Source organism: Vanessa cardui, chromosome 2 (assembly GCF_905220365.1).
Source record: "Vanessa cardui chromosome 2, ilVanCard2.1, whole genome shotgun sequence".
NCBI lineage: Eukaryota > Metazoa > Arthropoda > Insecta > Lepidoptera > Nymphalidae > Vanessa > Vanessa cardui.
Window position 1 is genome coordinate 3,672,249 of NC_061124.1, and position 25,006 is coordinate 3,697,254.

The 25,006-nt window shown below is 29.5% G+C and overlaps 2 protein-coding genes across 2 annotated transcripts; one reads left to right on the forward strand and one right to left on the reverse strand.

The window, feature by feature from the left end:
• The first annotated feature begins 479 nt into the window (after positions 1 to 479).
• LOC124542336 (protein obstructor-E) lies at positions 480 to 9,114 on the forward strand. Its single transcript, XM_047120311.1, has 6 exons — positions 480 to 644; positions 4,694 to 4,859; positions 6,501 to 6,619; positions 7,921 to 8,121; positions 8,365 to 8,560; positions 8,924 to 9,114. The coding sequence occupies exons 1-6, from the start codon at positions 596 to 598 to the stop codon at positions 9,072 to 9,074; spliced, it is 882 nt and encodes a 293-aa protein (XP_046976267.1). The 5' UTR covers positions 480 to 595; the 3' UTR covers positions 9,075 to 9,114.
• A 993-nt stretch (positions 9,115 to 10,107) lies between these two features.
• LOC124541523 (protein obstructor-E) lies at positions 10,108 to 23,329 on the reverse strand. The gene is made up of 5 exons (XM_047119442.1): positions 23,186 to 23,329; positions 12,349 to 12,407; positions 11,979 to 12,141; positions 11,361 to 11,555; positions 10,108 to 10,936 (listed from the first exon to the last, which is right to left on the reverse strand). Exons 1-5 carry the CDS (start codon positions 23,232 to 23,234, stop codon positions 10,716 to 10,718), a joined length of 687 nt encoding a protein of 228 aa, XP_046975398.1. The 5' UTR covers positions 23,235 to 23,329; the 3' UTR covers positions 10,108 to 10,715.
• Between the last annotated feature and the right edge of the window lie 1,677 nt (positions 23,330 to 25,006).

The window sequence follows — 25,006 nt, forward strand, 5'->3', positions numbered from 1 at the left end:
GTCATAGAAGACACGCAGATGCTACGTGGCAAAGAGGCAAGGACGGACTATTCTTCATTTTACCCCAAAGAACTTATGTAGCAAGAAATACGCGCAAAAATGTTACCTTTTAATAATTAGATTAATTAATCAAGCCTTGTTAATTTGACCCACATTTCTTAACACGTTGTGTAACGTCTGTACACATTCTAATTATTACCTGCAAAGAAACAATACACGGTATGAACAAAACAATTAAATTTTATTGGTGAATTTATTTATTTACCATTTGAATACCGATTAAAGTACGAATGATAGAAGTTTTGTTAAATATCATGTTCTAATGATAATTCTCTTGCAGAACACGTAGCGATAACAGGATCCAAATAGTCCGGAGAACTCGTGAGTAACGAGTACGGATATATACGAACATAAATGAGTGGGAGAGAGACGGTCGTAGCAGCTTAACCTTTCGCTAAGGCGTTCAGCAGGTAAGAACGGAGGACAAAAAGTGTTATTGTCAGTGCGCTAGAGAACGCAGTGAGAGAATCATCGATAGGTCACTATTTGACATTATATTGAGTGATTGTTACAGTATTAAAAAGGGGTTCGCAAGATGGCGTTCAAGTCGTCTATAGGTGTTGTTTTCTTGGCGTGTCTGGTTGGTAAGTCTGTTTTCATACTGAAACACGTTAAACGTAGAAATGCTTAACGTGTTTTCATTTTTAAGTAACTTTTGTTTCCATGTACCAATACATTGTTTTATTTTAATTAATACAGCTTGTTACTATGCTCTAGTTCATATATTTGAAATTAATCAATTTGTCAGCTGACCTTGGATTAATTAATAATATAACCTGTCTAATTGACGTATCTAATTTCTGGTATTAAAATTCAACCTTTTAGAATAATTAATATGAATATTTTATATGGCATATGGCAATAAATATTATTCATTAATATATTTACGAATGTTAATCATTTAAATAAATTTTATTAATTACATATTTAATAAGGACATAAAACTTTCTAACTATATATTTTTTTTATTGTACATTAATGTAATAAAGGTTTATAATGGGTGTGGTAACTCTTCAAGGTTATTGTTAAGTAAGGGTGTAGGTACACGGTCGCGGAAATCTCTTAAAGCTTCACTGAGAAACGAATGCACACTTCAAATAAGTATACACGTGATAAGAAAAGTTTCCCGCCTTGTAACCGGACCTTTATAATGTAGAGCGCTTGTTAAATAGAATGTCAACTTACATTGGTTATACGATATTTTTATTGTTTTCAATAAAGTTAGTCTAACAATTTAATTACGTACAATGACATGCTATTATTTTTAATAGTTCATTTTAAGAGAGTATAATTGAACGCAATTGTACTTGTATAAAAAAAGTCAAATTATTAAATTTTTAAAATGTTACTTTAATAATTAGTTAATTCATTAATAATAATAAATGTAATAACACTTTCGGAATCGTAAATTTTAAAATGAACTAAAACAAAAGTAAATTGTACTGTTCACCTTTGTTTTTAGTATTGTTATAATAAAATTTGAAAACAAACTAAAAAACAAGATTATTATTATATAAATATCAAATATATCAATGTCAAAATCGAGTATTATTATAAATATCTGTTACCAACGTATGTACTAGGCTTTAATGTAGTGTCAATGTGGTCGAAATTTGGCTCAGACTCAACTTTCTTGAAGTTAGGTAACAGAGAAACCATTACAGATTATTGCTTCACCCGTCTTTGTTCGTTTGAGTGTCTACTGCTATGTTTTTATGTCAACGATAGCATTATACACGTTATGTTAAACTGGTTAAAGGTCATGAGGTCAAATCGTTTACTCCTAAAATGTGTTGATAAATATAGTTTCTTCATATGTACTTAAATATTTTTTGGAATCACAACGTCATTACTTGTGTCCTAGTATGTTACGTATATTCTAAGTTATTATAAAGTTTTAACAATAAATTTAGTCTTCAATAAATATTTTTTTAAATACTTAGGTTTATAGTTAATATATACTTTGTTTATATAGAGACTAGTTAAATAATGTACCTTATTCTTTCGAAAGATCCAATCAATAATTATTTTCATGACATAGGTAGGCAAACTGGTAATTAGTGTTAATCGATACATATATTTGAAATACATTGCAAAGTGAGATGCCTAAATAATAAAATAAGAGATAAGACTGTTTTTAATAAGTTATCACGTTAGCATTTTATTTGTATCTCATATAGAAAATAAACTTAAGCTTATAACTTTTATATGGGAATTAAAAAAGTACTACACTTTTGTTAATAGTGAAAGTTTATATGTCAATTTTTTAAATGTCGACATCATTTTGAACTTAAATTTGCTAATTAATTATGTAATTGTACTCTACAATTCACAATACGATGATATAGTATAAAAAGTAAAACAAAGTTTTAATTGTGGAAATCGAATTAATTATTCCCACGACCAGCAAATTTCTTATAGCTGGGCTTAAATTTCCTCTCCTTTTTGACACTGCTTCATTGCAGATTGGTGGATAGGATAGACGTAACAGTTTTTTATACACCACATGTATGTTATTTCTCGAAAATGAGCACGAAATGAATTAATATAAAACATAAGAACCTTAAAAGAAATGGTGCCCTGGTACTAGAAGTAATCGGTTAGGATTCACCATTCATTTATCATTCATAGCATCATCATCTAGTCATTAATAAAAATTAACGTAATTATATTTAAAAATGTTATATTACAAATCTATTACATTAATGTAAATGTATTTTTACTAATGGAATTCGAAATTGCAACTATCATAATATTAGGTTGTCTAACTTTGCATTAGCAGACTAGTTAATATTTATTTTGTAATCATATCGTTACTAACTGTAGGCATTTGACTTCAAATTATCCTATAGCTCGGCTCGTTAATACTTATTCTGGACATCGTTTTTCGACGCGTTAAGTGTGTTCTTGAAAACAAATGACGATACCGGACACACATTTTCATACATGATGATAATAATTATAATCTTTATGCAAAAAAGTAAGTTAGGTTTTCGAAATAAAGCATAATATGCCGCAAGGCTACGCGCATAAAAAAAATATTATTGTTAAGAAAGTAAATAATTTAAGTCGACCTTCATTTTATATTGAAATTTAATTGAAATAGGAAATACATTTTGTGTATTAATATGTTTTTGTATATCCGTAGGAAATTTAAATTAGAATAATATTATATTGAAGCTATATTTAATACTATCTAGCTGTTTGATATACTTTGTACTTGTGATATATTATAATCTGCATTTCGAACCGATTTTAAAATGACCACTTTATTTGGTCGTAAGTCCGTTTGAGTAGGTACCTCATACATGTCACGTTACGTAACAACCAAAACTACCACCAAAAATGAATACTTGTTTTAGTTGTTTTAGTTTGTAAAGTGTTTGAGCCAGTACTACAGGTAGTGGGGATCGAACATATTAATTCCCAGGGTCAGGGATCAGAGATATTTCCTCTCTTACCAATGTCTCTGAGCGAATACCAGCAGATAACGAATTTGAAGTCCGCCTTCACATTAGAAGCAAATCATATCAATTTTGTTCAAGTAAACTTAACAATTAACCGGTTTTGAATCGTATATATTTAAATAAATATTTTTTAAATTTATTTATAAATACATAATAGCACTCGAGTCAAGTATATATTTTATTTTGATACAATTTTAATGTTTAAGAAGAAAGTAGTTTGATTCGACCTTCAGTTTTGAAATTGACATAGGAAGTCTGCGTTGAACACTCAGCTCAATGTAAACCGCTAAATGTATGCGTAGGACAGGAAACGTCGCCTATACTATTTATACATTTTTATACATTGAGTCTGTTGCATTTTTATTCAATGTCAATAAACAGGATTTTGCATTTTTTTAATGATATCTAATCGTAGTTTATCATTAATTATATATTTTTAGTTATAACCTAATTAACTTTAAATTAGTAGAATTATTTATCTAAAATAGATTTATATTTTTTGTGTTAATTATTTAGCATCTAACTTTACTCAGTTGATATTATACACTATACAGACATAAACATATTTAAGAAAATTATAGAACAGCAATAGTATAACTATTGTCATAAAAGTATTAAATATGTATTAGTAGATATAAAACTTGTTCTTCATTCAAGGTTGTATTCGTAAGTTTAATAATTCACCTTGAGAGAGAAGTTAAACTAAGTTTTACTTTTTATTTAGAGTAAGTAATCTCTTTTCTATGTAAATAAGAGAAGCGGTTATAACTCTTGAAGTATGAACAGTACGTGGAAAATCATACCATCATAACCAATATAATTACAAAATGTTATATATATTTATTTAAAACATTAATTTAATATATATATACTTATTGCTTACAATAGATATATATATTTTAATCTAGTACATAATATATTGTTATAATTTTAAAATAAAGAGGCAAACGGAAAATAACTTTTTATGCTCTGCCTGTTAAATGTTTTTATTTTAATTACATGTATGATTATATTGTATATATAATTGCAGCTATAAAATAAGGAAAAAAGCAATTGAACAATATTACAATTATATTTACACAAATATTAGGAAACGGACTAGATTTGTTTCTTATAACGTTAATGTTGATTTACAGAGTATTTATTTCCGATCGTTTTCATTCCAGTATTAGCATCATCAGCAGTTCCAAAGAATGTGAAGAGGAAACCAGTCAATCCACCAGCGCGCGCTGCTGCCGATGACGCTGAACGAGACGCGGAGATCACAAACTCATGTCCAGACGACGGTTTCTTCGCGGATGCTGAACAGTGTGACAAATATTACGAATGCAGGTAAAAAAGATACATATATACAATATCATACGAATGCTTAGTGTATGTAATAAAGAATAGTGCTTGAATATTTTACAAAAAACGTTTTGTTCCATATTTTTGGTAAGCACTTATGATCTCTTTGGAATAATGATTTGTAAAAAATGCAAGTCATAGAATAAATGTCATACTTCATATGATAGTGTCATACTATATACTTTCGACGTTTATTTCTCGGAAATAAATTACATTTAGATTTCTAAGAACACGACAGACTCTTTGTCAACGATGAACAGTAATTGCGATTGGCAACAATGGTCCCCAGTGTTCATTTAAAATTTACATTTATTTTAAAATATACTTTTACAAAATCTAGTTTATATATTTCTTTAGTAAATATAGTCAGTACGTGTAGTTGTGACAATAATTCAAATGATTTTGGATATACACAATTAAAAGTATAAATTAATGATTTTTGGTTGATGCTATATTCAAAGTGGTTTTCCTTATTTAAAAAACAAGTTTGGATGATGTAGAATCGCTTAACTCAAACAATACGAGTAAGTTTAGCCGCAAGAGAATATTTGCTTAAGCATTATTTAGCGATAAATCTTATTGAAGGCTTGAAGTTCATACATTCCTTTTTAAATCGCAATCTCGAAGTGTTATTTATTTTCGTAAGTATCGTGACTGCGTTTCGCAAATAAATTTCGTAAAAGGAAACCTTCAATCGAAGTTATTTTTATTGAGTAAAAATAAAATACATATAATACGACTAAGAAATTATTATTGTTACACAAGTATGCTGAGATGGCCTAGTGGTTAGAATGCATGCATCTTAACCGATGATTGCAGCTTCAAATCCAGGCAAACACCACTATACGAGTATATATGTGCTTAATTTGTGTTTATAATTCATCTCGTGCTCGGCGGTGAAGGAAAACATTGTAAGGAAACCTGCATGTGTCTAATTTCATCGAAATTCGGCCACACGTGCATTCGACCAGCCCGCATTGAAACAGCGTGGTGGAATATGTTCCAAACCCTCTCCTGGAAGAGGAAGCCTTAACCCAGCAGTGGGAAATTTACAGGCTGTTACTTTACTGTAAAGAGACTGCTCGTTTCATTGAATCAATCCTATTCTATAAATTTATTATAAAAATATTGACATCCTGAGATTAGAGAATGGAGAGTAAAGGTTATACAAGTGTAATGTTTAATATTTATTACATATACATGAAACTTACTTTACAAAGGTGACGAAACGATGAAAAAGGATTTTACAAATAGTTTTAACTTTTATTGTTACAATTATGAAAGTGAGTCAATGTAACTACAGACACAAGGGACATAACATCTTAGTTCCCAAGGTTGGTAGCATATTGACAATGCAAGAAATAGTTAATATTTCTTACAGCTCTTTCTTTCTCTATGCTAGAATATGTATGTTAAATAACTATATGTCCATTGGGTAATTAATATTGGCTAGGGACACTACGATTGTATCGATAAATATTATAAGTTTTCACAAGATTTCTCCAAATGTAATGTAATCAATGTAAATAAAAATAAATTAAATATTTAAATAAATAATACTCAGCTAAATATTTTAATGTAAGTCATACTATTTTAAAAATTATTAATTTTTCATTTTAATTGCAGAGATGGCAAGATAATTGAGAAGCTTTGTCCTGATGGTATGGTGTTCAATGACTACAGCCCAGATGAGGAGAAATGTGACCTCCCCTTCAACATCGATTGCTCACAGCGTCCTAAGCTACGTAAGTACTGTTTAAGAGACAGTTTACTTAACCGATCGTTTCGAGTACTGTACTATAGTTTTGAAATAACCAGTCCAGTTTCCTTGCAATTGATAGATCAATATTAATTAATATTAGGTATAAATTTAAAAGTAACTGTGTCTGTTGTCGCTCTTTCACGACCAAACCGAATTTGATGAAATTTGGTATGAAGTAAACTTAAACTCCAAGAAAGAACATAGGCTACTTTATATGCCTAACATATGCTACTAGTTAATAATATTTAAGTTATTAATATACATTACTCGCTACTTTATTTGACGACAAAGTATCTTATGCCTTGTTTCATAATGTACCGCAGGTGTCTATTTGTATTACAATCTGTTCATCTATTCTACCATTTAAATTCTTAAACTCTTCATTAAATGGTATTTTTATTATAAATAAAGAATACATGGACGTTTATTCTACTAGATTGTATCAGCTTGGATGAAACTTAGCGTTAAACTTGCATCATTAACGTGATCGTAGATTGTACAGTAATTAAGAATTACTATTTATTCATACTGAGACCTTTATGAAACTATTTATATATACATATGAATACCAGAGATATTTTGCTGTTATTTACGATTATCATAATAAGTTTTGATGTCTTGAAGGAAGCTATAAGAAATTTGGAAAACTTTTAAGATTATTACATGTTTTTCAATATAATAAATTACTAAAACAATCTTCGTAAAAAGTGCAATATCATTATATCTAAATCATATCACTATTTGCTATTAATGCCATCCCGATTGTATACTCTATCGGTCTATTTGATTTCTACGAGGAAAATGTATTAAGCTAAGTTCATGAATATTTTAAATAATCATAGATTATAAAGGTCAGGTTCCACGTATGTGGAAGTAGCACGTGTTTGCCATTTCGGTGCGACTGGTTAGTAGCATCAGTATAATCATAGTATGCTAAAGGTTACATTTGCTTGGAACAACTTTCCAATCTCAAGGGAGTTACGGCCTTGAAGCCGCGTTGGAATTTATTGAATAACCACTTTTGTTGTCGTGACAGTTTAGTAAGATTATAAAAAATATATTTAATACAAACTACAGTCAGTTTCAATCAAAAGCTATTAATTACATTACATAAAAATAATTATTTTTACGAACACGAACAATAATTTTCTTTTCAAATGTATTTTTACATTTATACAAAAATATAAGGTATCTTTCCTTAACTGAGAATAAAATATAAAGAATTAGGGTTACATCTACGTACAGACGTAATCTTTCTATAGTACAAATATTTTCATATTACAGAGACTCCAATCCCCGCCCAGCACTGCCCACGTCAAAACGGATACTTTTCCCACTCAGATCCTAAAGAATGTGGTAAATTCTATTACTGTGTTGACGGTAAGTTCAACATGATCACATGCCCTGATGGTCTCGTGTACAACGACAAGAGCGGTATCTGCACCTGGCCCGATGAGGCTAAGAAGAAGGGTTGTGGAGCTGCTGGTAAGTTCATAGCTTTACTAATGACATAATTCTAGCATAAAACATTGAAACCAGTAAATTACATTCCATTAATAATTATAGAAAAAAAATATTGAGAACATAGTTATAAATATAGATTTGTATCAATGATTTTATCGATTTTTGCATTCAATTATTTTTATACCACTGTTATTTTTTGGTTCTTTCAGCATTCGTAGATCATACAAATAAAACAGTTATTAAGAGTTTTTTTTTTAATTACAGATGTCTTCCAATTTGACTGTCCTCCTGTAAACGAGACTTTCGGTTTGACACATCCCCGTTACGCTGACCCTGAGGACTGCCAGTTCTTCTACGTATGCATCAATGGAAATACTCCGAGACGCTCCGGCTGTAAGCTTGGACAAGCATTCGATGACGTCAACAAGAAGTGCGAATGGGCAAGAAAGGTCCCTGAATGGTAAGGAACATTAGTATTTAACTCTCTAAAGACTCTATATTGTATAAAAACTATGAAATGAAACTGTACAAATTACGGTTTTGATTATACGGTAGAAAGTTTGTCCATTTATAAAAACATTTTTGTACTAAATTCTCCGATATAGATTGAGTATTTTATTCTGTGTTTCTTACAAACTTAAAGCATTAAAATATCAAAGAAGACAAACATGAAAGCTAATAAGGATATAAAGGAAATAATAATAAGAAATAACCAAGCAATTGGCAATACATTAGTATGAAATTAATAAAATAAAGATAAAAGTCTGTGAATTAAATATCAAAATCTGTGTGATGCTGATGCTTTGCATATTTTTCTTTGTAGCGCTGATTGGTACAAGGGACAGCTGACAGACTCCGAATTGGATGCCCTAGAGAACCCACCTACGCCGAAACCCAAACCAGCCGGCTCTCCATCACGTCGCAAGCCTATGCGCCCGGGAAAGGGAAAACAAATCGAAGTTGACGAGGAATAGTTTTAAGTAGTTAGGCTAATAAAGAATAATTTTATAATAGTATGCTTGTTTGCTATTTTTTTCCTTATTCCTCCTCCTAAATTAGTATTATCACAAATCAGTTTATTAACAATTATTTTAAAATTTTCCAATCAATAATATTCTGCTATAAAAATAAAGATTATTATTCAAGTATTGAATTTTTTCTGCATAGTGGGTTAAAAATTAGTTTGAAATCAATATGTAAATTTAAGAATTGTAAGTTTATAATTTAATTAATGCTTACTTCGAAAGGACAATTGTTTTATATATTTTACCCTTAAAATAATGAATTTGATGCATATACTTGTTCAGTAATTTAACAACACTAAACTAGCCAGCTTAATGATGACGTCATTAAAAAAATCAACTCATGTGGTTATACTATTTTTGTCTTTTAAGGGTACATATAATATACAAATAATTCTGAGAATGTAACATACAAATCATACGGCAGTAACACATACTATTCTTGTAAAAACCAGAAGGGAGTTTCGAACCTCAAGGCTACAAGTACAAAAAATAATTGCTCTTTTTTTTTAACAACCTTTAAAAATTGCAGGGCTAAAAACAAAATGAATCAGACACATTTTTTACATATGTGTAAAAAAAATGTGTCTGATTTTGTTACATACATACTACATTTCTTTTTTAACTCAAAAATTGCTGTCAAAACGCTTGGCCTTTGGAGTAGTGGTGCAAAAAGCTTCATCAAAAGTATAACACCTCGCCTCATTGCCTCCACTGGTGACAAGAGGGCTGGTTCGTTTTTTGCTCAGAGGATCGGAATTGCGATTCAACGGGGAAATGCTGCTAGCATTCTTGCCACCATTCCACGCAGTCAAGATTTATATAGTAACTAGTTTTAGTTCATAATTGTAAATATTTAAGCATTTAATCTTATTAATTCTTAAAATTGTTATAATAATATCAATTCTAAGTTTAAGCTGTTAACTTTGACAAGATTAGCTTTTTTATTTTAATTAGTAGATCCTATATCAAGAAAAAAGAAGAATAATTTTAAACATTTTATTATTTAACATATATAGTATTTTTCTATTTACATTTTCAGTTTTACTGGTAAACATATTTACATTGTTTTGTTTTTAAAAATATATACACAAAGATATTTCATCATAATGGGTACTGTAATTCTATGGTAACTAATATCACGCAAATCATAGGTACACGACCTAATATTTTTATCAATAACTTTTTTTAATAATTTGAAATAAGGATGGTGAAGAAATATGAAGCAATTTTAAGTAAATAAATAGGAATCGGTGGAATAAATTCCAGATTGTATTTTATGTATCACAAAACGAAAACGAAATAACGTAATAGTGTTCATTCAAATGATATCTTATTATATTTGACGATAGCAGCAAACTACCGCTACCTTAAATAGAATTTTTCTATTAAAAAAGGTTTTTTTTTAATATGAAATAACATAAATTATTTAGATGCAGTTTATGAAAATCAAAAAATTGGAACACAAATTACTCACTGAATCTTTAAAACTAATCCATAGCATTCTTTCATATATCTAGGGTTATATTTATTTAGCCTTAGATGAAGGACTTATTCGTTTTCGTTTTATAATATTTTTTATAGATTAATAAATCACGCATGCGCACAGTGGGGCACTAATTCAGGGTCTTCGCAGGTCAGGTTCTGGTCATCGAAGACCTTGCCTTCTTCGCAGGTGATGAGACGAGGGTTGCCTTCCACGCAGGTGATTAGTCTATGGCAGTCGCCTGGTACTGGGAAGCGGGGGAAAGGCCAGAACTTGGCTGATTGAGTGTGTGCTGGAACTTTAGTTGGGCACTTGAAGCCGACAACAGCTGTTAAGGAAAAATATATTAATACAATAAAAAAATAATTACACACAATTCCCTGAACGATACGATTTTAGTCATTATTTGAGTGTAGAGTAGCCTTCATAATCCACCTTTTACTATTGGAAAATTAATCGCTCATTCCAAGTTAGGACTCGCTTTAAGAGTAACATTTACTTGCGTATAATAATATTAATATTGTAGGATATCATTGCCACTCCAAAGATCAGTAAAATATATAGAACTTACTAGAAAGCTGAGCAGCTGTCCTTTTTATTAAGTAGTATCAAAGTAACTGCTCAAATCAAATCGCAGACATATTTTCTATTCGTTAATTATTTGTGTAGTTTCACCAGAGATATTTTGTTGTGTCAGTAAGATATCAAAGTCTGGCATCTGAGTAGTATGCCTCTAATCAATGTTCCCTTACCTTCGGGGTTACAGAAAGGTTGAAGAAGATCAGGCCAGTTGCAGCCGTGGATACGTTCATCGTATACAAGACCGGGCGTGCAAGGTTCCTGATGAGGTACTCCATATGCGCACTTGATGTAGCTGGTGGAACATTCCGCGCTGTCGGGATAAATACCGAACTGGTATTCGCAGCCAGGAGTCGAGTATGGTGTTACTGAAATCGAGAATAAGGATTGTTTTAAAGTTGAATTAGTAAAAAAACTTTTTGAATGAAATTTATTATATATATTAATATTATCAATGTGAAAGTAACTCTGTCTGTCTGTCGGTCTTTCACGGCCAAACCACTGAACCAATTTGATGAAATTTGGAATGAAGCAAAGTTGAACTCCTAGAAATGACACAGGTACGTTTTTGCCTAATACATGACAACTAATGACAGCCTTAAATTCGAACGAAGCCGCGGTAAATGACTAGTTTAAAGCATAATCCAAGTAAATACGTTCAACTTGAAAACTATTATGGGAAACTAAAACCAAACAATCGGACATCAATAAGATGACTTAAGGATTTATAAAAGATTTTAATAACAAAGTAAAAATGTTTATATATTAATATTTCTTATAGAAGTACTTACAGTCAGCCTTTCTCTCTCCACAGTCCACAGCCCAGTGATAGTTGCAGTGATTGTGTACAGCGCCTTTCCCGTCGAACAGGAGACCGTTCTCACACGTCTCTACGGTGAGGGTACCATTTGTACACAGGAAGAATTGGTCGCAGAGCTCAGGGTGGGCGTATGCCTAAAAATAAAAGAAAAGCATATTTTAGTACATCGATCATATATCTACAATTTTGTTAAAAGTTAACAAATTACATGTTTATCAAATCATGTCTACAAATATTTCATTTTATAAAATGTACAGCAAGAAAAATTAACAATGACGTTTTTTTTTTAAATCTTTATCAAGAAAGTTTTTTTATTATATTTAAAGTCTTTAATAAAATACCTGAACTCCATAGGATTCAGGACAAGCCGGCGCATTCTGAAGAAGAATTCCTGCCTGAGCTGTAAATAAAATAATACCAATACATTACACTATTATTTTTAACAATTTATTAACAACATTAAAATTTAGTTTTCTCAAATAATTGGATAATAATGCAAGAGATAATTGTTACGATTTACTGGCTATTAATATTGAACGATGAATTATTTAAAGATAAAATCGTAATATTTTGCTTTTCGCAGATATTAAAATACTCATAAATTCTTATTTTCTCTGTTATGTACGGTGAAATATTGCACAATTCGTTTCTTAATATTTTAAATGATATTATTATATTAAAAATGTAATTAAGATAGCGACTTAATTTTTAAATTCAAATTAATTACACATACATGTCTTATTTCCGGTGGTTGCGACATTAACAATTTTAAATAGTTATTATATATTTCATATTTCAAACGTGAAGTTGGAATAAACATGGTTAATACCATATGGTTATTAGAGGTTACACTTTCATTATTCCAACGGGTTGCGTTCAATCGGCTCGCGCGTAGCGTGACGGTTGCGTAACCCTGACGTGAGGTCGGTTGTTGCCGCTAATTATTACATTAGACAATTAGTTTTACTTGATTTCTTTCGCATGAGGTCATATATGATTGGATATTAATAAAATTATTTGTTAAATTATTGGCATTATAATCGATATATAGAATGTGTACGATCGGAAGTTACTATATGCATTTGGTTTTTTATTATTCTGTGCGATTTTTGTTCGATTTTGAGTTTTGTTTTATTGTGATTGTTTCGTGCTATCTTATATTATACTATTTTATGATATTTTGAATTAACAGGCTATATAAAGAACAGAATGTTTTTCATAAATGATGTGTATATTTGATGAACTACGCAAAATAAACAAAATGTTTAAATTAAGTCTTTTTGCTTAATAACCAAACGAAAGGTATCTGAAACGATTTATAGGTTAGATCTCATCAATCTCGACCACAGATCGTGGGTTCATCTCATTTTATTTGTGTTTAAATTATCTCATACTCGGCGGTAAAGGAAAACATCATGAGGAAACCTAGTGTTAGTGGAGGAACTGCCAGATATAAATTTAACAACCCAACATCAATAGGAGTGGAGGCCTTAGCTCAGTAAAAGACTAAAGTTATTTTACCCAATTCTCACTTTAAAATCTATTTAAATATTCGATACAGCTTTCCTTAATCAATAACGTTTTGTTATTTAATATGAAATTAACTTTTACGCGTAACTTAATGATGATAATGACTTGTTGTTTATAATTAAGTTTAAAGTAGATAGTAGCATCAGATTATACATACTCGTATTATAAAAGATTCTCATCAATGTTTGATATTAATCTATAAACTGATAATGTTTGCATAACCTTGATTTGAATAATAAGTATACATTAACGTGCTTGGCTAACAATACTTAAATGCGTTAAAGAAGCATTAATATTAAATCATTAATTTACGTCAAACTTATTAAAGTTTGACGAATGAATTGAAATGATTTTATAGATAATTATATCTATAAAATCATTTCAATTCATGTAGACTTCAATTGCGATAAATGCAGTAATAACTTTATGTCTTAGATGAAATGATTGTGATGAATCAACGTCACATAAATAAATATAGAGTTAATCGTACAGTCGAATGAAAGAGTACTTGATTGGTATTATTTTATTGTATTTAGTCTAATTATAACATTTTACTACATCATTAATATTTGTGATATTATCACGTCTGTTTTCGCAATGTATTCTTCTACTTAGCTCTATCTCTAGTCTTTTGAACTCTCTAGAACATCCCTAGCTCACATAGTGTTTTTTAATTGATATTCTTCTCGCCTTATATTGTTTCTATTTCAACCCTACGTTCTTCTTATAATGTGACATTCTTTTTTTATCCAGACAATCCTGATTTTTAGATTAGCTAGTCTTTTAATTTGCGTATAGTTAATCCTATAAACCAATGACTATTAACTCTGCATTACGTAAATAATGTTTCAGGATAATACACGTTATAATTTTTTAGAAGTGACATATAATATTTTAGTGTGATATATGGACAACACAGCCTATAAAGACCTTTCTTTTCGGTTAACTGCAAGATCCAAGTTTTAGGTAACTTTGATTTGTTTTCATTTAACACAATATACAAATTGGTAAACTACATAGTGTATAAACGTGGCTTGCGTGATCTTATTACTTAGATAAATGACCATAATCTTATATAGTATGCAGATACTATATAATTAATTTGAAAACAGCTGTATATTATGAATATAACAGTCAATTAAGTTTCAATCAAGTTCATCTGCATCATCCATACTAATTCAATCTCACGCTGTTCGTCTGTAGTGTTTTTCTTGCTTTATTCCGTATGCAATGAAAGTCATAATTATATCTTCACTATAATGATTTTATATAAAATTACTGTTTTTTCTATTTATTTTACTAGTAGTTGCTCGCGGCTTCGAACTTTTTAGAGTTGGTGTGTTGTATCAATCAACTCTTTTCTTTTTTCTTTCTGTTTTCTTTGATATTATGACTTTATATTGATTCGATATCGCATATATTTTCACGTATTTTTTGTAAATATTTTATGCAATAATTTTTTATTTTAATATGAAGTAAAAAAGGTTAAAGATTTTTTTTTTATAATATTTATTATCATGTACATATATTTAATCTGTTTATGTGATTGACTGTACCAAGTTCGTGTTCGTTCTTGGCCGTAAGAGTACAGTCACGATATCGTGTATATCGGCCGACACATCATTCACTTTTACTTTCTTAAGCGAGATAAACACAGTTCACTCATTAAGTAATATGTAACGCGGTGTAACGTATGTATTCTTTTGTTAGTTATATGAATCGAATGCAATTGAATGGAACTGAATCAAATAACTATAAGTTTTATGTAAGAATTTGAAATTCAAAAAAGATTTTTGTTACAAATATATTCAAAAAGAACCCCGAAGTAAACTTTCGCGTATTGTGTAATTTTATGAATTATTATAATAATATAAAGCTATAACAATTTTAACGTTATAAAATTCTTAAATTGTCTTATAAGTCGTTTTATTATTGTTATGCGAACAAATTATTGCCTCGACCTTGCTACACTTATTAAATGTAATATACACTTACCTTACGCCTGTCAGTCGTTGAGTTATAAAAACGTTAAAATGTTGCTCTTTCGTTATTAATATAGTTACAAAGTGTTTATGTATAAATAGAATATAACGTTTAAAATAACGTTACTTACAGTGACGCTAACGTTACAATTTGACAGACAATAAAATTTTACATTAAATGTCGAATTGAATCTGATAATTGATAAGTATACGGTATCCGTTGTAATATTATACATTTTACATTATTTGAAATATGTCTCTAATAAACTCGAATCCTTACTTGTAAAGTTAACATTTCGTAGACCTTCTTAAGTATTGTCAATTCTTAACGTATATGTACTAAGTAAACTTATTTAAGAAAAACGTGAGTGTGTCTGTTTTAGCATTGTCATTATTTGATCTTAGTGGCGGCGTTATTTTAGCACTCCATGCATGTGGAGCGCCGAGCGAAAGTAGTACTATAGTGGTCAGCCTTGACGCGTACGCAATGGTCTGCGGTGTAATGCTGTCAGATTAGATCACTACATTAGATAGTTTAGATCAATTTAAACTATTTTACGTAATTAAATCCGTCACAATTATCTTACGGTCGCTTACGTGGGTATTGTATGTGAGGCTCAAGTTTATGAATTGAATATATTTATATAAGACATATATAAAATACGCAATACATAACGTATTCTGTTATTCGTTATTCTAAAAAAAATTTTTACTATAACCTATTTTGCATCATCATCATCATCAGTATCTCAACAAATTTAGACAAGATTAATTAATTAATGTATAATTTTAGATATGTGTCCTTTATTCATAAAGGAAGACTTTAAAGTTATATAATTTCGTTATTTTTATAAATGTATAAATAAACATCGGCCATAAGGGTTTGATTAGAGTCATCGATAAGCCTATGCTTTTGTTTAAAATCAAATAAAAACTATTAAATGTCCATGAAAAAGAATGTCATATTGGATTATTTCATAGAAAAGATAAGGAGGACACAGCTGTTTTGTAAATACTAGTGTATGTATGTATGTTTATGCTAACGAATACTGTGTACAAATAGAAATTTCTTAGAATACGCGAAAACGTGTCCGTAAAACGTCATAGGTCGAATACATCTAACATTATTCGATAACAAGATTACACAAGAACGGAAGACGCAGTGAAACCTGTTCACATCTCGCGATGTTATGTAACGCGGTACTGCGGCACATCCTATGCGGATTATACTCGTATTGTTACATCGTCATTAAATTCATTGTTAATAACAAAAGAACGTAATAACATTTATATTTATTAACGTAAATTATCATATATCTAATACAATTATAAAATGCGTACATAAAATGAATTTAATTACATTGCAGAATCTCATTGGATGACTGCAAAAAATATTGAATTGGTTATTCTGAGTTCGCTGTTTTTTGAATCACGACCCCATTTTCTATCAGATCAAAGTTCAAACATTACAGATCAGCTTATGTTCTATACATTAATATTAAAAAAAATGTGTTCTGCGCTGATCACGCCATTGAGAACGGCTTGATTTTATCTTCAAATCTGACAACTATATCTGCGATAACATAACTCTACATCTTTAAAAGTGAAAAAGTAACTATAAACTGGGAAAATATATTTGTATTTAATAGTGATTACACTTTGCTTTGTTCTTGCTATTATCGTGATGCTATAAGATGTTTCAGAAATATCAACTTTTCTTTATTATGCCAGGGTCTATCTCAGATCACAACGTTTTACTTTGAATAAAAGCAAACCAATTACAATTTATCTCTATGCTCAGGTGAATATTCGTTTCCAAGACGTGCTTAGATTCAAAGATGCCATTGTCGTGAGACTTTACGCGATTTATTTAAATGTCAGTGGTTTTTCTCTTTTGCATAGGAAACAAGCGAAGCTTTCTCTTAAGGTTTGACGCGAATCACAATAGCGTTGCTTTAATGTTTCCTTGACGAATTTATTTAACCATTAGTGTTTACATACGTTGATTATTCATTGTATATGTGACGTTAACTGCATATTATGAGTTTCTTTACATGCATTTTACCTTATTCCTTTGCGATTTTCTTGGTATGTTATGTATTTCCATGTAGTTATTTCACTTATTCCTACTGTAACTTTGCCTGAAGGAGAACTCTATTTTAATATAAAGGCTGCCTGTTTACTTGTATTTTTTCCATTGTTGTGGTATTTATTTGCTCATATTATTTTCATCTTGAAACTTCTTATATATAATATTGGTGATATCATTAACTAAAAAACTGTATACATTTTCATTGCTTTGGATCTATCATGAAACTAATTTGTAGTAGCCTTCTCACTATGAAAAGAATAAATTATAATTGATCGCATTCAAGGTTCGTTCACAATTTTATGCATATTAATAAAAGTTGGCTTATTGTTATACTTTTAAATAGAATGGAATGGCACAGCGGCACGGAAGGACGTAAGTATTCAGAGTGGGTAAAAGAACGTTCGATTCTCACTCAGAAAATCTAAAAGGCTGCTCTTTATAACCGAAAATATAAAAACAAGAAATTTGCATAAACACTCCTGTACCCCGGACGTCTCGTAACAATTTTTTTCTTGCGAGTCGCTCCGGTTTTGTTTGAATGCGAAATTATAAGAGTGACAAAAGAGAGAGTTTTCTATTTCTTGTTGGTATTTACTCCTATATTTTTCGTCAAAAACCAGCTATGTAATATTGATATAGCTGGTGTTTGAGAGAAACTTGAATGATATGATGAAAAAACCATTTCAATAAAATACGAAATTTCAATAACCACCGGATATCTTATTTCATGTATTGTTTACAAATTTTGTGCGATACTTTTTTATGTCAATTTTTGTAAGGTCACTTCTATTGTTGACTAGCTTTCCACAAGACCTGCGTAACGAACCAATGACGCGTTTTATTTGCGCAATTCTTATGTTTCAACGAGATATTTTAAAGAAATTGAAAAAAAATATAACTATTCTTTCGATCAAAAAAAAAAAACCAGAAGATATTAAAATATTTTGACACCATGAGTTTCACATTCATTCATTCACAAACATTCATTCTAAATGCTAAGAATGCGCACGCGTTGAACTCTTTTGTATAAGAACATATTTGGTGAATTTAGAGATTGCAGAAACAGTACTCTTGGTATGTAAAAAGATAATTTCATAAGGGCCTGTAAGTGTTACATAGGCCATGATAAATCATATTTTACTAGGTCTAAATATTAATACCATACCATAAAATACCAATTTTTATGATAAATGTCTAGTAATGAATATTCCAGTCAATCACTTCTGACTTTAAATAACTTTTTCATCAGTATGAGAAAACTTACATATCTCTATATTGTTTTAACTTTACATTAAAGATCTTATCTTTTTGAGGATAGGCTAAAAAATACAACAAATATTTTTGGTATGAAACAAAATTATACTGTAGCGTAGCTATAAAGAATATGTTCGAAAATAATATTTTAGTAGTTTTTATTTATATATGAGTATTTACAGAAATAAAATATTACATAATTATATTTTAATAAGAATAAATAAAATTAAGTATTAATAAAATAAATATGCATAACGAAATTCAAAAATAAATATGATCGCGTGGATTGCTTTTAGTAGTTCTTCCATACAATTTTCGAGTATTTTCGAGTATAGTGTTCTATAAAAAATATTTAAATTATGAAGGAGGTCATAAAGATGACTAACAGAATTTGGACAACGGAGTCTTCAAGTACCTCTTATGTGGAGTATTAATATAATAGATATCTACTTAAGAATTACGCTAGTTTGAATGTCAAGCTAAAGTTGATTAAATTACAAATTGCACAATCATAAAAAATAACAATTTCGTATAAACAATAGAGAAACGATTGTGAATCATGTATTTTAAATAAACAAGCTCACAGTTAAGGCTACTTTTCACAACGCTCTCTTATTCTTAAAAATAATGATATTGTCAGTACTTGTTTCTGCAAAAGTATACCAAATATATGACCGCTTACATTGAGATTATAGCAGTTAAAAAAGTTACGTTATAATTCACGTAATTCGGTTTGTTCGCAGTAACGAGGTGAACGGCAAAAATGGGCCCTTAAACTTTACGCAGTGAAAGTATATTGATATTTAACTTTCTTGTGACATAGGGGTTATATGATTAATGGGATTTAATTAAAAAATATTTTATCATTAAACTTATTAAAACGTGCTCTATTGTAGTGTTATTGTATATTCGTAACATAAGTCATATTAAACTATTATTACTTTTCAATTGTAGTCATAACATATTATTGTTGATATCATCATATGCATGTAAAATATAATGTGTTCTTTAAGATCAGAATTATTACATATTTTGACATTTAAAGAAACATATCATCTTTACTCAATAGACAATTTGGAAACAAATGTCACACTGTAAATATTTAAATACATAAAACCACATTGAATAATATCGATTTTTCGAAAATTATATTTGAAATATCATTCATGTAATTAATACTTTTAATCGATATAAATCAATGATCTCTCCAAATATGAGTTTTTATCAGTGCTCGAGCAGGTGTGGGCCTTGAGCTTAAACAATTCCGGCCCCTTTCCATTCGTTGAGCAACGAAGGAAACTATTAGCTACGTGTACAATTAATTCATCTTATATTTGTAAAACATCGCTAAATCAATCAAATGTAATAATAAGACTTTGCTGTAAATTAAAAAAAAAAAAAACACATGAAAAAACTTTTGCGACAAACAATAGTGATCAAAATAAAGGATAATTTTAATCATGACAATTTTTTTCAGAAAATTGTAATAATGTTTCATTGATTTATATTTAACGAGATACTAAATGATTATATCGATAAATTTAATTCATAAATATTAAAAATAATTATACCACAATTGTTCTAGAATGGTTCAATTTAATCGTATTATTAATAAAATTATATAATTAAAAATATTCGAATAATTTTAGTATGACCGTCTGAATACGGTATAATTACATGCATAATAATATAATAATTGATATTATTACTAAGTAATTCAGACAAAAATCACGTTTTGAAAGACGGGCGCGGCAAAGCGGGGTACGCAATCACCAAACGTTATTTGTTGCGCCGCTGCACCACTTAGTTATTAAATATTCCGGACCCTTTCCAATGTTGAGCAACCATGGACAACGGTTGAAGGATAATTTCAGCTCTATTTGTAACAGCCAGATGTTGCTCTATTTAAGTATTTACTATATTTACAGTCAAATTTGAATACTCTATTGAGAACACAACTTTATGTTTTTGAATTATCGTTTGAATGATATTAAAATGTACTAACAAAGGAATATAAGTCACTTATTATGTTTCATTAGGAATGGAGTCGTTGATGCATAATTATTTCATAAAAGAGAAGATTTTATAGGTATTAAATAGTATTGTCAAAATATTGACGATATATGTATGAGTATAGAATTTAGTTTCAAAATGTTTTATTGTTTGAACTTATGAACAAACAATTTTTTTGCCAGTCATACTTTATTAACTTTCGAAAGTGACAATAGAAAAAAATGTCAATGACTAATACAAAGTAACCAACACAGGTTATAAAAAGATTCAAAGAAAAGTAAAATCTCAATCGATCTTTGAAAATCGAATGTTTGTAAGGTGACATCAATTTAATTAAGAAAAAAGTAAGAACAAAGTAGTTGCTAATTAAGTATAGTAGTTATTTTTATAGTTTTGTATCTTATGGTCATATACATTTAAGGTTCTACATCCTATTACAGTATCATTATTGTATTATCCTCCGAAGTAGGTTTAGCTACGGTCGTATCACATGAAATAAAAGTATATAAAATACAAAATATATATACAGTATATATTGAAATACAAGAAGTGAAGATAAAGTCGTAATTACAATCAAGATTGCAACGCCACAAGCTTAGCGCATCCTTCCTGGTGTAAGGAATTCGTGTAAATGTAACAAAGAACCAATGATAATACATTTTAAAGGTATATACGTTATTGTATAATGAGTAATGAATATATTTTGTACTGTAAGTTATCATGTTCATCAGTTATTTTGACGCCACAATCCTTACTAAACTTTTAAAATGACGATTCAAAAGTGCTTGTAAGTCTATTTGACAATTATTTTTTAAATATTTTAATTCATAATAATTAAATAGTAATTCAACATTAAGAGCGAGATATACAGAAATCAATTATAACTACGCGTTTTCGAAACTTAATAACTGTAGCTTAATTATATTTGTATAATGTTACATCAGGATAAAGGAAATCAACGCATGTAGACCACCTTCATGTTGAGCAAGTGACCTTAAATGTAACCATACAAATTATGTAAATGTTAATTGCCTTTAGAAAAAAATACGATGATGTATATTAAAATCTATATTATAAATTATTTAATCAATGTTCAACGCACCTTTAAAAAGTTCTTATATTTACTTAGTAAATTCGTAATATAGCCAATTTATTTAAAAGGTTGTAAGCCTAGATATAAAATAACGCTATGATCCATAAGAGCGATGCAGTACCCTATAAACTTTTATTATAAAGTATTGTTAAACACGTTAACTTGAGGAGGACATTAACGATAAACGTCAACTAATATGACAATCTGTTGGCAAGTATTCAATATGTGTTTTAAACAAGTACATATAATACTGATTCAAAATGGGTATAGCCGCAGGACGCGTCTAGTATATTTGCAAATTGACTTAATTCAAACAACCTCTTATTAGAAAATTTGAATCGTAATTGTATGAGATTAGTTTTAGTTTAAACTTAACACCGATTCGGAATGTTGATTCAATTGAACCGTCAAGAAAATTAGTACTTATGTTGTCCGTCAATCAAATTACAAAGCTATGTTAACTAGATACGATTAAAGCTATTATGTATCCTGCATGAAAATCAACGAACGATCAAAACACAAACGAATAGATAATCAAATACAAATTATAACATTTAATTTCTGATAAATTACGTGTAAACAGTGTGCGATGAAATTGCTAATGTATCGAGCTTGATATTCTCGTAATACAAGTTCGTAAATCATACAAAATCGGTGAAACAAGTATTTATAATAGCTTGATATTATACGACACCATTTTTTTTCTTGAAACCAATTCAACGATGATCTAATCTTATTAGTATTGGTAAGGTCAAAATAATGATAGTCGATATACATTTGGTAGAGACGGTTTTTGCAGTATTTATTTTAGGTATCATTTTTAATATGATATATGTTTAGTGTGGACATTAAACTATTAAACGTTACTATGGTATGTTTTTAATTTGAATTTAAAACAGCATAAAGCTTGAATAAAGCGATACATTTTTTATTACATATAGTTTTAATTTAATATATCTATATTAAGTCAATATTGACTTAAAGCTTTGGTTTCGTTGTATTATTGGTGTTGATAATATATTTTTTGTGTTCACACACATATCACACTTGTTTAAAGACTTTCTAGAACTTAAAGACTAATTCCGTTCAGGGTCAAATCATATCCAATTAAATGTTCGCATTCGAAAAATTGGATTCATATTTAAGTATAGTAACTTTTTGACTCAAAAATAAAAAATACTGTATTATTAAAAAAAAAAAGTAATAATTCTTACCATACGCTATGCAAAGGGCCAAAACCGCGAATTGTGCACTAATCCTCATGTTGTCTGTGTCTGTGTGTGTGTCGCGACGTCCGCGCTTCGAACTCAGTCCGGCAGCACTGGCGCGTGCGCAAGCGCAGGTCGCTGCTACCACCGTCGATGTTCAATGTATAGTATGAGACCGCTTTTCTTTTAATTTATTAACATTGACTTATAATTAAACAATTAAAAAAAATCAAAAAAACAAAATATTCATAATGATTTCACATTTTAATATTAGCGTATATTATTGGTTTTATTTTTAAAATAAGTGATTTTAAGTAATAAAAAAATATATATATTTAGTCTATATTATAAGATTATTTTACGTAAAATATTTTTTTTGTACGACAATCAGTATTAAATTCAGAAAATGTAAATAGAAATGAGACCATACTATGAATATGGAACATCACTGCTGAGTTCGAGTTACCTATTACGAAAACGGCCATATACCTCACGCGGCGTGCTTTGTGTGACAATATCTTATAGAGTCAATGAAACTGGATGAGACATACTTTTTGTTATAAATATATATTTTTAATATAATATCAGCCCAAGCAAACTGTTCATAATAGTTATTTTTAAATTGATTGAATTAAGACCTAAATTATGTGAGTCTAGATCAAAAATAAAAATAATAATTACAAAAGAACTTTATTCAAGCAGGCTTTTACAAGCACTTTTGAATCGTCATTTTACAATCAAGTGAAGCTACCACCGGTTCGGAAAGTAGATTCGGCAAGTAGAACCGTCAAGAAACTCAGTAGTTACTCTTTTTCAACATTTAAAAGATACAAAGTCATGTTAGTTTTTAAATACAACTATTAAAATTAATATATCCCTCTTGGAAGTCAACAGGTATCTAAGAATAACCATAAATACATATTGTTATGGGATTTAATGATATACATATGTACTAGTACAATACGAAAGAGTATTTCAACCAAATAGGTTGCACACAAACATATTGAAATACGCACACATGCACACAAATAACGACATATTATTAATACTTGTAATATAAAAAAATATTTACATGAATGCCTTAATGTATTAAAACATTCGTGTCACTAGTCGATTAATGATAAAAGTCATTATTGGATAAATTTAGATTATTTACAGTCAAGAATAATGTTACAAAAATACATTATTACTTTACTTTTTGTAACGTACTGTTAAATGTGGATAGGACTTGACTTAAGGCACACAGTGAATATAGTATGTATATTATGTGTATGTAGTATGTATACAGTGCGTATATTATGCATAGTTCGGAAGTTAGGTCTCTATTATGATGATATGTCAAACTTTTATGACTATGTAAGAACAATCAAAAATGTGAATGATCATAATAAAATAGGCTTCTTCAAGAATATATATCACGTAGATTTTATTCTTTAAAAAGCATTGTGAGCCAGCCAGTTTCAGTTCAAAGATTTCAATCAAACGTTATTAACGGTAAATGTTTCTTTATAACTGTAACACAGGAGCTGAGATGGCTCAGTGGTTAGAACACGTGCATCTTAACCGATGATTGTGGGTTCAAACCCAGGCACTATATATTTATATGTGTTTAATTTTTGTTAATAATTTATCTCGTGCTCGGCGGTGAAGGAAAACATCGTGAGGAAACCTGCATGTGTCTAATTTCATCGTAATTCTGCTACATGTGCATTCTACCTACCCGCATTAGAACAGCGTGGTGAACTATGGTCCAAACCCTCTCCTTAATGGAAGAGGAGGCCTTATCCCAGCAGTGGGAATTTTACAGGTTGTTACTTTACTTTACTT

Coding starts and splice junctions, on each gene's coding strand:
- LOC124542336 (XM_047120311.1), top strand. CDS start 596: ATGGCGTTCAAGTCGTCTATAGGTGTTGTTTTCTTGGCGTGTCTGGTT. Junction 4,860..6,500: donor GACAAATATTACGAATGCAG/GTAAAAAAGATA, acceptor TTTTAATTGCAG/AGATGGCAAGATAATTGAGA. Junction 6,620..7,920: donor CTCACAGCGTCCTAAGCTAC/GTAAGTACTGTT, acceptor TTCATATTACAG/AGACTCCAATCCCCGCCCAG.
- LOC124541523 (XM_047119442.1), bottom strand. CDS start 23,234: ATGAGGATTAGTGCACAATTCGCGGTTTTGGCCCTTTGCATAGCGTAT. Junction 12,408..23,185: donor GGCCCTTTGCATAGCGTATG/GTAAGAATTATT, acceptor TTTTATTTACAG/CTCAGGCAGGAATTCTTCTT. Junction 11,556..11,978: donor TGGAGAGAGAAAGGCTGACT/GTAAGTACTTCT, acceptor TCTCGATTTCAG/TAACACCATACTCGACTCCT.